Source organism: Microtus ochrogaster, chromosome 2 (genome assembly GCF_000317375.1).
Source record: "Microtus ochrogaster isolate Prairie Vole_2 chromosome 2, MicOch1.0, whole genome shotgun sequence".
Lineage (NCBI taxonomy): Eukaryota > Metazoa > Chordata > Mammalia > Rodentia > Cricetidae > Microtus > Microtus ochrogaster.
In genome coordinates, this window is record NC_022010.1 from 72751809 (window position 1) to 72765601 (window position 13793).

At 48.1% G+C, this 13793-nt stretch overlaps 1 protein-coding gene across 2 annotated transcripts in view; it reads right to left on the minus strand.

Moving 5' to 3' along the window:
* The window catches only part of Ifnar1 (interferon alpha and beta receptor subunit 1), a 14165-nt gene extending 5364 nt beyond the window's left edge, over positions 1–8801 (minus strand). Inside the window, exons 1-7 of one of the 2 annotated variants that reach the window (XM_005345203.3) lie at positions 8623–8801; positions 6892–7046; positions 6659–6800; positions 5834–5948; positions 3333–3532; positions 2941–3080; positions 283–430 (exon numbers count right to left, since the gene is read on the minus strand). In XM_005345203.3, coding sequence (XP_005345260.1) covers positions 283–430; positions 2941–3080; positions 3333–3532; positions 5834–5948; positions 6659–6800; positions 6892–7046; positions 8623–8794 — 1072 coding nt within the window. In that variant the 5' untranslated portion in view covers positions 8795–8801. Of the gene's footprint in view, positions 1–282; positions 431–2940; positions 3081–3332; positions 3533–5833; positions 5949–6634; positions 6801–6891; positions 7047–8622 lie in introns of both variants that reach the window. The other variant, XM_013352776.2, reaches the window with a different exon arrangement.
* Positions 8802–13793: the final 4992 nt, after the last annotated feature.

The window sequence follows — 13793 nt, forward strand, 5'->3', positions numbered from 1 at the left end:
GCAAGGACTGAAGGCGGTTATCACTGTGTGAGCAAGGACTGAAGGCGGTTATCACCGTGTGAGCACTGTGTGAGCAAGGACTGAGTGAAACAGAGCGACAGGAAACACGAACTGGGAGACAGAGTGTCCCTGGCCCTGGAGGACTCGCTGGGCTCACTTTCCATTCCTGTGGCTGAGGAAGGACATTCTCTACCACTGGAAGCAAAGATGGAATTCTCCACCAATCCCAATGCAGCACTTTGTCAACCCGAGCTCCACTGAAAACATGTAGAAGATGCTCACCTGCCCTTGTTTTCTCACACACCCTGTTACTGAAGTTGCTGCTCCTGTGCTGCGAGGCAAAGGGGTACACTCTCGCTTCCACGCAGTACACAGTCAGCGGCGGCAGGTTCATGATGGTGAACTCTGGGCTACTCTGCATCACTTTTCTCTATAAGAATAATAAAATCCGTGAGGAAACTCAGTCGCTTCATAAAATCTGACAGGGAATATGCATTTTCTGTATTTCTTTTCTCTTCATGACTGATCTCTTCCAAACACCTAGCCGGTATGTAGCGAAGCAATATAAATGCTTTAAGTTACCCATTATAACCAAATCAGAGTTAAAAATCTGTTGCCAAAAAAAGCATATGATGCCTCCCTCAGGCAATTTCATCCTAACTGCCACTGCCGCATACCGGTGGGGACAGTTAAGAGTAAGGGCTCCAGCGGCCGCTGTTCCTAGTAAATCACCACGCAAGCTGCACTGCTGGTGAAGTCCTGTCACTGGGACCTTATTTCCCGATCCTTGAGGGAGAACCTGTCATTGCTGTTTGCACTGGTCAGCTAATGCTACAACCGTGCTGGGTAACAAAGCCATTTCAACACTAAGCCACAAACTGGCTGGGGTAGTTCCCTCTAAGGCCTGGCCCACCAGTCTCATCCTCTGTGTCCCAGAGCCCGTGCAGCACACACTACGCCATCAGGCACGCCTGGGCTTCTGTTCTGCGCATGTGCACTCAGCCTTCAGCATCAGTGAGCAGAGCTCACCAGTATCTGAAGCGCGAACTAACTGCAAATACTGTTTTTGGAAAAAAGACGGGGCAGGTCATATAAAACCTCAGCACAAGTTGGACAATGAGCTGTTGCGTGGGTCAGCATGGCCACTAAGGCGGCCCGACTCTGTGCCAGGTGCTTCAGATGCCGCCTCATTTCAGACCTGACAAACGCCTGTGGACATCGAGTTGCTAGGGCTACCAGTGCTGCAGAGAAGAACAGACCTACATAAAAGTTCAGTATAACGTCTGCTGGACTGGTGACGCTGAGGCTAATTCTTGGAGTTAAATGACGCTACAGTTAGCGTAGGCAGACAGCTGGAGGGGAAGCAGACAGAGCTTTGGGATTTGTTTACATTCCAACCAAACATGAAGAGACAACATTTACTGTCTCAGCTGTCCCAGACTGTTATGCTTGATTCTTTGACTGGAATTCCACCGGAGCTCAGGGCATGGGCTGGGCGGGCTCTGCCGAATGACTGGCTCAGAGCAGCACTGAAGTCCATCCTGTTACTCCTCCGTAAGAAGGGTGTTAGCTGGTGCTCTCACACAGCTTAAGCTGACCTCTGGAGGCTTTCTCTCCTGCGGTCCACAAAGCTCTCTGTCTCCACTGAGCTGCCAGCTGAGGACATGTGACAACATCTGGAGATATTTGGTTGACATACCTCTGAGGGAGTGCTATGGACACCCAGTAGAAACCGTGATGTTCCGTATCCACTGAAGTAAGGGCGGCTTTACCACAAGGAATTCCCAGGCACAAATGTCATTCTTATAAAGGAACCTTAGTTTAGGACAGTGCTGGGAATCATGGTAAAATGGTTCTAATGCCATAGCAATAGACTCAAGTTATATTTCAAGAGCAAAGTAGAGGGCTGGCAAGAGGGCCCAGAGGGTCAAAGGGCTTCCTGAGAAGCCTGATCACCAGTTTAACCTCTGGGAGGTAGAAGGTGGAATCACTTCCACAATCTGTCCTAGAAGTTCACATGTGCCCTTGGATACACACATAATAAACAGGCAATTGTAAACATGTGCATGCACACACACACACACACACATATTGTGGGATAGAATGCTTGTTTAATTAGGTCAAGATGTGTTGAGCTTGTTTATGCAGCATTTGCTGAACTATGTAGAGATGTGTGGCTCTCTCACCTTGCCCGCCCAGGGCACCTGACTGAGCTAATAAAAGGCACAATGGCCAATAGCTAGGCAGAGGAGAGATAGGCAGGGCTGGCGGGCAGAGGGAAAAGGGGGGCCAGGCAGCCTAGGGTCAGCTGTCCAGACACAGAGGAAGCAGGATGGACAGTACACAGACGAGGGAAATGAGCCTTGGGGCAGCACACAGATGAAATGAAATGGGTTAAGTTAAAAAAAAAAAAAGCTAGCTAGAAACAAGCCGAAGCTAAGGCTGAGCATGCATAGTTCATAATAAGTCTCCTGTCATGATTTAGGGGCTGGTGGTCCAAGAAAGCCTGCTACACACACACACACACACACACACACTCACACACATGGTCACTAACACACACACACGCACTCACACGTGCTCACACACACACGCACACACACGTACTAACACACATGCTCACGTACACACGTACTTACACACACATACACTCACATACATGCACACACACACATACACACACGCACACATGCAATCACACAAACAAAGTAGGACCCAGATGCAGGCAGCCCATAACTGCCCTGCAGAAACATGGAAAGGCTGATACCGACTCTACGGCACACAGCCGCAGACAGAAATGTCTACAAGACCCCCCCCCCCCATGCACACATCTTAAAGCCACGACATACGTCTCAGTCTCTTGCTCCCTCCCTGCTCGGTTTCTTTCCCAAGACACAGTTATGAGGTTTAAGTCACAAAGTTTACTGTGTAGGCTTTTACCTTAGTGTTTGAAGAGATTTCCCAAAAATTTATTTCGTAAGTTAGTCCCTGACACTTGCTGGAACTGTCCTGACAGCTCACATTGACAAGCAGAGATTCCCCAGTGAAAGTGATGACAACGGTTGGAGGACGAATGACAGCTGGGAAGACGTACAGAAAAATGAAGAATTAGACACCTTAGAACAATTCTTACAAACTTGAACTAAATGAGGAAATTACAGTCTCAAGTGAAAAAACTAAGGTAAGGCGTGCATGAACCACACCTGTAACCTCAGCTCTCAGCAGCTCAGGCAGGAGAATTGCCATGAGTTTGAAGCCAGCCTGGGCTACAATGAGTCCCAGGCCAGCCTGGGCTATAGTGTCAGATGTTGTCTCAGAAAAACATGGCTTACTGTATTCTTGGGAATCAATAAGTTTCTCTTCAGACCAGAAAGATGTGTTGTTTCCACATGAGGCTTGTACCCGGAGGAAGAACGTATTTGTGTGGGTGGTGTTTTGAGGAAAGACACAGCGTGGAGTCTGGACATTTGCACAGGCAGGCACTGGTCTCCATGGACCTGAACATCCTTCAGGAACACTTTTTAAATAGCGCCTTTGAAAGAACAGAACAGAAGGTTAAAGTCAATCGTGAACTCAGTAAACACGTACTAAGGATTTACAATACGTCAGACACTGTAGTGAGCACTAAGGTCCCAGGGACAGCTTCCCCATTTAGGAAACTCGTGGGACAATGGAGGAGACACTGGTCCCAACAAAGGAGAGCCGAGGGTGCTCCAGAGTGTGCAAGCTGTTCCTCTGTGTGCGTGTGTGTGCATGTGAGTGCGTATGGGTAGGTACACGTGCGTGGGGGGCAGTGTGTGTTTATGTAGGCCTTAAACTGACGCAGGGTGTCTTGGTTGCTCTCCACTTTCCTGAGGCAGGATATTTCAACCAGCTTGCAACGTGCTGATCTGGAAGGTCCAGCTAGCCAGCTTGCCCCAGAACCCTGTCTGACTCCCAGAGTCTGCCACACCTGAACCTCAACTCCGGCTTGTGCTTGCATGGTAAACGCTTTCTCGGCTAAGTCATCGCTTCCAAGTACATGTCTTTTAAACAAATTATTATTAAAAGGCTGATATAAAATTCAGAAATAAAAACTTACTAAAAATATTTAAAGTGTCCCTTGTCTTATATGAACTTGGTACAAGCTATAGTCATCCGTGAGAAGGGAATCTCAACTGAGCAGAGGCCTCCAGGATACACAGCCTGTAAATAGGCAAGCCTGTAGGACATTTTATTAGTTACTGATATACGGGGGGAGGGGGGGACAGCCCCAGCCCATTGTGGGTATGGACACCCCTGGCTGGTGGTCATAGGTTTGATAGGAAAGCCCCGAGGAGCAAGCCAGTAAGCAGCACCCCTCCATGACCTCGGCATCAGCTCTTGCCTCCAGGTTTCTGCCCTGACTTCCCTTGTGGTGGACTATGATATGGAAGAGCGAGCTACGTAAACCCTTTCCTTCTCCAACTGCTTTTGCTCACAGTGATGCATCACAATAGTAACCACAAGTAAGAGAGCCCAGTTATCTTTTCTTGAAGCTACTTCTAACTCTCACATGCTAAACCACACTACTTCACCATGCATGTGCATGCGTGTCTTCCCAGGTCCACATTCAAAGACTTCAACTGGTAGCTTCAAAGTGGCCATGATGGAAACATTTCTGCCACAAAGTCGTGCCAACACTACAAATAGGGACTTTCCCTTCTGGACAACACCCCAACAAAAGTGCCATAACTTTTCCATGGCGTCCCTTACAGAGCGCATCCCACCAAGGGGGAGTCCCTCCCTGAGGCTGGAGAAGAAAATCTATTGGCCAAGACACTAGAGCTCGAAGCATCTCAACTGAAGGCCAGAACTGCAAACCTCCTAGGTGCTTTCCTCAGGCATTCTGCCACCTGAGCACAGGGCCCCACATAGAATCCGGCCACATATAGCCAAACAGACCCCAGGCCACCTCCCCTCACAGCCCAAAATTGCCAATGGCCCAAAGATTTCTGAGATAGGTGGTCAGTGCCAAGTCTTTTTGTTTTCTTAAGTCACTTCTCCTTGTCCAAATGTCTGTTCTGCTCTTCTTGGACACCCTCAAGGCTTCTGCCCCCCAATACCACACACTTCCTACAATCCCTCCACAGTGTGGGCAAGAGCTGAAAAGATGGTGGCTGCTTCGCTTTTCTGTCAGGCTACATTGTTTGGCAGGAGGAGGGCTTCTGAAGATTTAGCTTAAGGGTCCATCCACCATTCCGAGTTAAAGGAACGGCACATCTCCTTTGTGGACATGACCTTTGAGATGAACCGTTAACCCAGGTGTAGAGGTCACAGTCCCCTCCTAATGGCCTCTGAGATGCGGTCTTGAGTTCTACAGCTTCAAGACAGGGCTTCTGCCCACAACCGCAGGAGCAAGGCGGGTTTCAGATGAAGCCACCCTCCTTGGCGACATTACTTCTCTTTCCTTTGTGTGTGAGCCGGCGAGTGTGTGCACACTCGTGGATGAGTATGGTGTGTGCATCTGTATATGGGCTGGGATGTATACGGGGCCAGGCCCGGCCACCGGGTGTCCTGTCACTTTGTGTGTGAGCCGGCGAGTGCGCACACGTGGATGAGGATGGTGTGTGCATCTGTATATGGGCTGGGATGTGTACGGGGCCAGGCCCGGCCACCGGGTGTCCTGCTCTATCACAGGCCACCATGTCCCCTTGAGACCTACAATAAGGGAACCTATAATAAGACTCGCGGCTTCCCAGAGCACCTCACCCACTCTCAGTCAGTCACTCTGTGTGCGGTCAGTGGCGCACAGAGGCAGCGTGAATGGACATCGAAGCACACTGGGTAAAGAACAGGTAGGAAAGGGACTTACGGGAGCCACTCTGCTCTGAAGCTCACGTTTCGAGATGCATAGTCCCAGCTGAGTACATAGCTCTCACCCTGGGCATCCACTTCTAGGTTTTCTGGCACAGGCAATCTATTTGTCTCTAGAAGTCAAAGAATCCATTAAACATACTTTTTCTATAACACTTTTTTTTTTTTAAAAAAATTATGTTCTGCCTGAATGTAAGTATGTACACCAGAAGAGGGCACCAAATCTCACTACAGATGGCTGTGAGCCACCATGTGGTTGCTGGGAATTGAACTCAGGACCTCTGGAAGAGCAGCCAGGGCTCTTAACCTCGGAGCCATCTCTCCAGCCTTTAAACTAGTGTGACACAACCGTATTTATCCTGTTTGATTTTAAGAGACAAAACATACTAAATTTACAGTTAAAACCACGAACAAGCCCAGTTCCCACCCCTGACCTAATTTCTGGTAAGCTTGGCAGTGTTAGCACTGTGGACATTTCATCTGTAGAGGCTTTGGATACCAACTATTCTGCTAGCAACTGCATGAGGGATTGCAGGCAAGTAAAAAAAGCATTTATGATACTATAAAATTTTAACTTTTAAGTAGAATTAATTTTTATTATTATTGAGACAAAAATTACTAAGTAAATGACTTGATTCTGTAAGTGCTATTACCCTCCCTTCCTTCTGTGTGTGTGTGCTGGACAAGTGTTCAATCACACGCCCCTACCCAATGCTCTGTTTTAATAATTATTAAACCTTCATTCAACTCCGTCATGTAAGATGTGCAAATTCCATGCTGTCCGTAGTGGGTTACTGACCTAAGGTCAAGAGTTCACGCTTACTTGTGGTGTTTATACACTGCACCTCACTGAAGTTGCTCTGCTTCCCGAGGGACAGATGTATGGCTTCAACTTTTAAACAGTAAGTAGTCTCTGGTGACAGTTTTAAAATCTTTTCTATGCAATACTTAGTTGTAACATTTTGCTACAAAAAAAGATAAAAAATAAAGAGTCAAATTTTAGAATTCACTCAGCGCCTTCTCTCTCACATGGAATCGAGGTCAAGAGACACTTACGGTCACACCTGAAGACTTCTGCCAGAACACTATCTGGTACTTGAAGTTGTAAGTTTCGGCTGCCCACATCTTCCCACCTTCTCCGGGTTGAGAGATGTGGACTACTATAGCTTTGTCTTCAGCTTCCAAACGTACTCCCGGGGGGCCAATGTGAGCTGTTGACAGCAGAGAACAATTACAGGACTTCAGAGACCCCTCTAAAATGTTCACGACAAGCATCTGCCTGGAGGTAAGAAAGAGGACAGCCCTCATGGGTCTGACGCTTTGGGAGGACACGGCAAGAACAACTCTACACCAAGGTCTGCACGCAGGCGCTGCAGACAAACATGTGAAGAGCAGGAAGGGCACAAATAGGAAAGCCAGCCGCTCCGAAACCTCCGAGCATAAGCTGGAACAAAGCACCGAGCTGTGCAGACGGCAGAACGGCAGCTCAGGTCCCGTGGACCACATGTGAACTCTCTAAGATGGGACACTGAGGGCACAGAGTGCGTGAGAGGGCTCAGGAGGAGTCAGACATGTGGTTGGAAGCTGTGCAGAAGGAAGTGGTAACAATTCAAGAAGACACTGGGGGCTGAGGATGGCCAAGAGCCAAATCCCATTTAGGTTCTGGAATGACCAGCCTGGCCAAGGGATAGGAAGCAGCGAGGTCAGAAAGAAATCAAAGGAAGACGACAAGGGCCTCAGTAAAAAGGCAAAAAGGGACGTTTCAGACATCCTCACGTGACATTTGTGAGGTATAAAATGTAGAAAAGGATCAAAATGAGTCTAGGGTCGAGCAAATTACCAGCCGATGTCATTCCCTGAGATGGCGAGGGCTGCGGGAAGTGCTGTGAGTGAGACTGAGCGCTGTGCTTGACCATTTTCACCGTGAGACGGCTTTGCCATCTCGGCAGATGCTCAGAGGGAGCATGGGGCACGGAATGGAATGCTGGGAGGAGTCAAAAGCAGGTCCAATGACTTAGGCCGGCTGCAGCCCAAGCTTGACATCTCCTAGACAGACAACAGGACACCAGGAGACTCAGGAGCGAGCAGTTCCGGGGGAGCTGGGAGAGAGCTTCGAGGGACTGGAGCCCTGTGCACGCTGCGCTCAGACGCACCCAGCCTGAGGACCGGGAGTGCACCAGGAGAAGAGGTGGCCGCTGCTGTCTGCAGAGGTGACAACATGGGAGAAGCAAGGAAGTGAACAGACAGCGATGAGAGGGAAATGGGAGGAAATGACAGTGGACACAGGCCAGGCCTTAAGATGGGGACAGGGCAGTCTTGAATTCTGGTCTCTAGATCTCTTTGTGCTGCCATAGAAATCACGGAAGCTGTTGAAGATTTGTTTACACTGGCTATGGACTCTGACACTCAGCATACTGCCCATGAAAGTAGACAAAATTACAAAATGTGGATTCACAAAGATAAAATTATCAGACACATTGTTACAAAAGTAATTTCCAAAACCAAGAACTTCAAGGTGTGATTTTAAAAAACCTACATTAAAAACATCTCATTACCCTGTGAACTAACCAGCACAGACCCACATCTGCAGCCAGTAGGTTCTAGCCGTGTGTCTAGCCTCCTTTCAAAATTCTCTTACACAGACAATCAAAATATCAAAATGAATGAGGCAATAAAGTCTCTGGATTACTAGGGAGCACTGACTTAAGGGACTCCTAAAAGGCTCCTGGTGACCACACCCAGAGAGCCACTAACTAGGGAACAAGGCGGCCAGCGATGCCTTCTCACCTCTCTGAAATGGAATGAACCGCTCGACCTCATTCCACGAAGAAGTGCGCTTTCCTTTCTCAGCTCTCACACGAAACTTCGTGTAGGTGAAAATATCTGCAGCCCGTAAAGAGAATTCGCATTTGGTCCCCGTAATGTGTTGACACTTGGGCATCTTTAACCAGTTCTCCATCTCGTCTCTTTTAATTGAGAAAAAAGACTGAATGAGCTCACGTCCACACAGAAGCTGCAGAGACAAGTCCTATGCACCGTCGTAGTTTGTTTAAGAACTTACTTCCCATGCTGAGCGTTGCTGTGTGCCGAGCATGTGAGCGGAAGGGAAGGGTCAGAAACAATACCAACAAATTAGCAACAGCTGTAGAAAAAGGCCACGGGCAAAGTGCGCCCAGGAGGTGCCCAAGGACAAGCCCACTAAGAAGCTTGTCATTTGGAACAGCAGAGGCTGCTGCCGTCAGGGACAGGGACGTTTCTAAAGCAGATGCCTTCAAAAGTCATGTGCTTTCCAGCTTCCCACGCTGGGTTACTACGTGAGCTGAGCCATAGAGCGAGGTGGTCGGATCTACTTGGAAAGCCTGGACACAGGCCTCTTGGTGCTGCCCTATGACCTCCACCAAAGTCCATCAAAGTCCACCAAAGAGGCGGCTTCATTAACGACAGAAGAAAAACATCTGGGAAAAATAAAATGGAAATTATACTTAAAACAATATTTCCTTTGGGATAATGTCCTGCTAACATTTACCTGGTTACCCTTTGACACCTTTCTGATACATAAGAGCTACGTCACTTCGTGGAATAAGTCAGATATTTAATTTTTGTTATTGCTGGGTTTTGAGACAGGTTTCTCTATGTAGCCTTGGTTGTCCTGGAACTTACTCTGTAGACCAGGCTGGCCTCAAACCTGGAGGTCTCTCTTCCTCTGCCTCTGGAATGCCACCATCACCTGGCCATTTGGTCAATTTTTAACAAGGTTTTCACGTCAGTTCTCTGAGTGGTTACATCAGCATTTCAAGGAACTAGAAACAAAAGATCCATGAGACAGAGCAGATGTGGCCGGCCTAGGACAGCGGTGTGACTTTTGGACCTGTGTCTCTGGACAGAGCAGATGTTGCCGGCCTAGGACAGTGGTGTGACTTCTGGACCTGTGTCTCTGGACAGAGCAGATGCGGCCGGCCTAGGACAGCTGTGTGACTTCCTTCTGGACCTGTGTCTGATAATCGATGTGGGATTCCCTTCCATATGCTATGGCTATGTTTTATTACTACTGGTTAATAAAGAAGCTGTTTTGGCCAATGGCTTAGTAGAATAAAGCCAGGAGGAAAATCCAAACAGAGATATATAGAGAGAGTAGGCAGAGGCAAACAGATGCCAGGCAGTCACCAAGGAAACAAGACATGTAGAAAATGAAGTAATGCCATGGCCACGTGGCAATATACAGACTAATAGAAATGGGTTAATTTAAGATGCAAGAGCTAGCTAGAATACGCCTGAGCCACTGGCCAAACAGTGTTGTAATTAATATCGTTTCTGTGTGATTATTTGGGTCTGGGTGGCTGGGAAAAGAAGTGTGGCCCTCCCTTTACAGATGATGACTGCCTTCTGACCCTCGACAAACAGACTGCCTATCCTAGGATAGACTCAGGACTGTGTGGCATGTTTTCCTTGGCCCAATCTCAAATCAATCACTCTGTTTCCTAGGGTCTTTAATTCTTCAAAGACTTCTTCTAGAATTATGTGCACATGTGTCTATGTGTGGGCATGTGCACGTTATTGTGGGGAACAGCTAGAGCTGGGGTTCTAGGTGTTGTGAGCTGTCTGACCTGTGCTGAGCACCTGAGTTGGGTCCTCTGCAAGGCCAAACAGCTGCCAAGCCCTCTCTAGAGCCCCATTCTCCTTAATTCTATTACAACACCAGAAACAAAACCTTGGTATGTCAATGTAAACATTTCCAGCAGAAATGTCCAATCAGAAAATTTTAGGTGACTTGTATTAATAGTCTTAAAATGGGGCATGGCTGGGGATGGTGATCCATGTTTAGAATCCTAGCACTGGGAAGGCTGAGACAGGGGGATTGAACCTTTGATGCCAGCCTGGGCTACACAGTAAGTTTGAAAAATCATTCTAGGCTATATAGTAAGACTCCACAAATAAACAGCTAAACAAACAAACAAAAATAAGAAAAATTAAATTAAATAATAAAAAATGTGGTGAGGGGTGTTGCTCAGTGGTCAGTGCTGGCCTAGCGCATGCAACACCCTGAGCTTAGCGTGACTGACAACGACTGACTGCGTGAATATGAAACTCGCCCCACTGTCCTCTTAACCCACCACGATTCGTTATCTGTGTCCTTCCGTGTTCCTGGAGATAGAGCTCATCTGTCAGTGGATGGCTACTGCATTCAAGGGAGCTCCTTACAGTGGGAGCGAGTTTCATATTTTCTTAAAAAACACTTTATCATACTCACAACTACAGCAGAATACAATTTGAAACATGGCTATCTAACTGATACAAGACTCATTCATAAGTTTAGTCTCAAGAAGTAACTTCATGTGCTTTATCGCTCCTGACCACGGAGGCATTCAGGAAAGTACGTGACGTAACAGGCTTCCAATCTCTGTTAAATAAAGAGTGACTACCACACATGATGTAGATCACAGTCTTTCTGATTGGTTTCCTTAGAGACAGTGTCTCCCTCGATATTCCAGGGTGGTTCGGAACACACAGCATAGCCCAGGATCGCCTGTCATTGCTATCCTCCAGCCTCTGCCCCCTGAGTGCTGGGATCCTAGGCATGAGCCACTCTGCCTGCAGACAGGTCATTTGAGACATAGTGACAGTGATGTTTAGGCAGTGTGTGTTCTAGATGCAGAGACTGAGGGGCTCACTCGTTCCGTCTATCATCAGTGCGGCCTGTCCACACGGTGAGGAACACACAGTAAACACGGAGTAGGCCAGGTCTGCTCACACCCCAGCTCACCACCCCCATCACCCTCTGGGCACTTCAGGTTTTCCTTACATAAATTATTTTTATTTTATTTAAAACATTTTTTTTATTTAAGTATGTGGGTATGTACGTGAGAATACAGGACCCACAGACATCGCCTGAGCTGGAGTTACAGACGGTTATGAGTGGCCTGACCTGACTGCCCTTTCAAAGAGGACCTCTACAGCTTCTGAGGGAGATAACCTAGGCTCTAAGAGGTGGGACTCCAGAATCACAGCCAGAATCTGCAGCTAGTTTCCCTTATCACACTAGGATTCATGGCATGGCACAGGATGCAGTATGGCGAGTTAGGAGTGTAAGCGTTAACATCAGGTAAACCTAAGCCTAGCTCCCAGAGCCTCTGCCTACAACAGGCGAATGTGGCTCAGTCCCTTCTTTCTGAGCCTCTGCTTTCTCAACTAGGGATTATGGGTTTTGTTTTGTTTTTAAATAAAATTCTTATCTCTCTAAATTATTATGAAAATTTGGAAAATTTTGAAAATTCCCCAGGAGTGCCCCGAACTGCTGAAGCATCTCCCTAGCACCACAGAGTACTTTATATAAAACCACTCACTCTGTGCTCAGACAGACTTTAGAGCTAAACTCCTCCTCCTCCCCCGGAGTACCTGGACAGCTCCTTTAGAACCACACTTCCTTTCACTCTCAGAACTGCCCTGACTCGGATGATAAATTACTCACTACCACAGCTGTCACAGCTGTCGCCGCCATTAACACCACAGGGACAACGCAGACACTGACAGCAGCGGAGGGCAGACTCAGTCTGCACAACTCCTCCCCATTGCTGTTAGTGCGCAGGTCTCTGCAAGGGGAATGCTTGCAAGGCCAGCAGCGCTACAGGGTGAGGACGATGCACCTGCCAGGACAGAGGGCACAGATGACCGTGAACTGGGTCTGGGATAATAGTGTCTGCGTGAGACTCTGGCTGTCTGCTCTTTCTTATGGGTAACTTTAAAGGTGTCTGGGAAGATCCCCACTACACCTAAGCCAGCAGCTGGGTGAAGAACCCAACCTAAGGCAAAGAACAAATGGTATCAAAACTCAAAACGGAATGTACGGGAAACCCGCTAGAGAGACAACCTGCCTGTGCACACAGACACAGTTAGGGATCTCTGGGTCACTGTCTTAGTAACACGTGGAAACACAGTGCAGTGGTGGAGGAAGCACTGGGGTCCTGACACCTTTCTTCACTGCTGACTCCATCCTACATAGGGACAAAGGGGGGTGCAGTCGGGGACCCCACACCGAGCAGGAGATGGAGGGCAGCACCTCCTGAGCTGGGCCCTCCTTAGGCCTGCCTTAGAGGTCCTCTGTTGATCGCCCTGGCAAATGGGAGGCAGAAAGTCAGTGCTGAGAAAGAGGCACTGACGAAAGCATTCAGTCTATGGAAATGCAGGGTCTGAAACACTCATGCATATGAACTGTATCTAATCTAGGGCTGGAGAGGCGGCTCAGTGGGTAACAGCACTCACTGCTCTTGCAGAGGGCCTGTTAGGTCCCCAGCACCCACATGGTTCACAACCTTCCCTAACTACAGTTCCTGGGAGTCCAGTGCTCTCTTCTGGCCTCCACAGGCACCAGGCATGCACATGGTGTACACACACAGACACACAGACACACAGACACACACACAGAGGCAAAATAGTCATGCACATAAATTAGCCTAATTTTTAAAAAGTGAAACCTTTGTGTATGACGGTAATGAAAGGAAACCTGACCGCAGAAGGCTGTGAGAGGCTGTTCCAGGACCCAGCATGCCTTCCGGGGTCTCGGCACATGTCAAGACAGTTCAGACACCATAACACATTTAGTGAATGAATATGTGACATCCATGCAGAGAAGGGATGGGAGAGGCTGCGTACTACTCTCAACCACAGACCTCAAGAAATGTCTTCTTTGTTTGTTTGTGTGTGCGTGTGCATGTGTCTGTGCAAACACACCACGGCACATGAGTGGGGGTCAGAGGACAACTTGCAGGAACTGGTTCTTTCCTTCCACGCAGGTCCTGGAAATCCACTTAGTCTCTCAAGCTTGGTGGCATGCACTTCTGCCCGCTGAGCCATCTCATCAGCCCTTCAGCTCAGCTCGGCCTCCACTGAGACTGTGATAGGAAGTAGAACTCTATGATGAAAATGAATGCTTCCCACATTAAAAAGAAATCATGGAGCCAGGC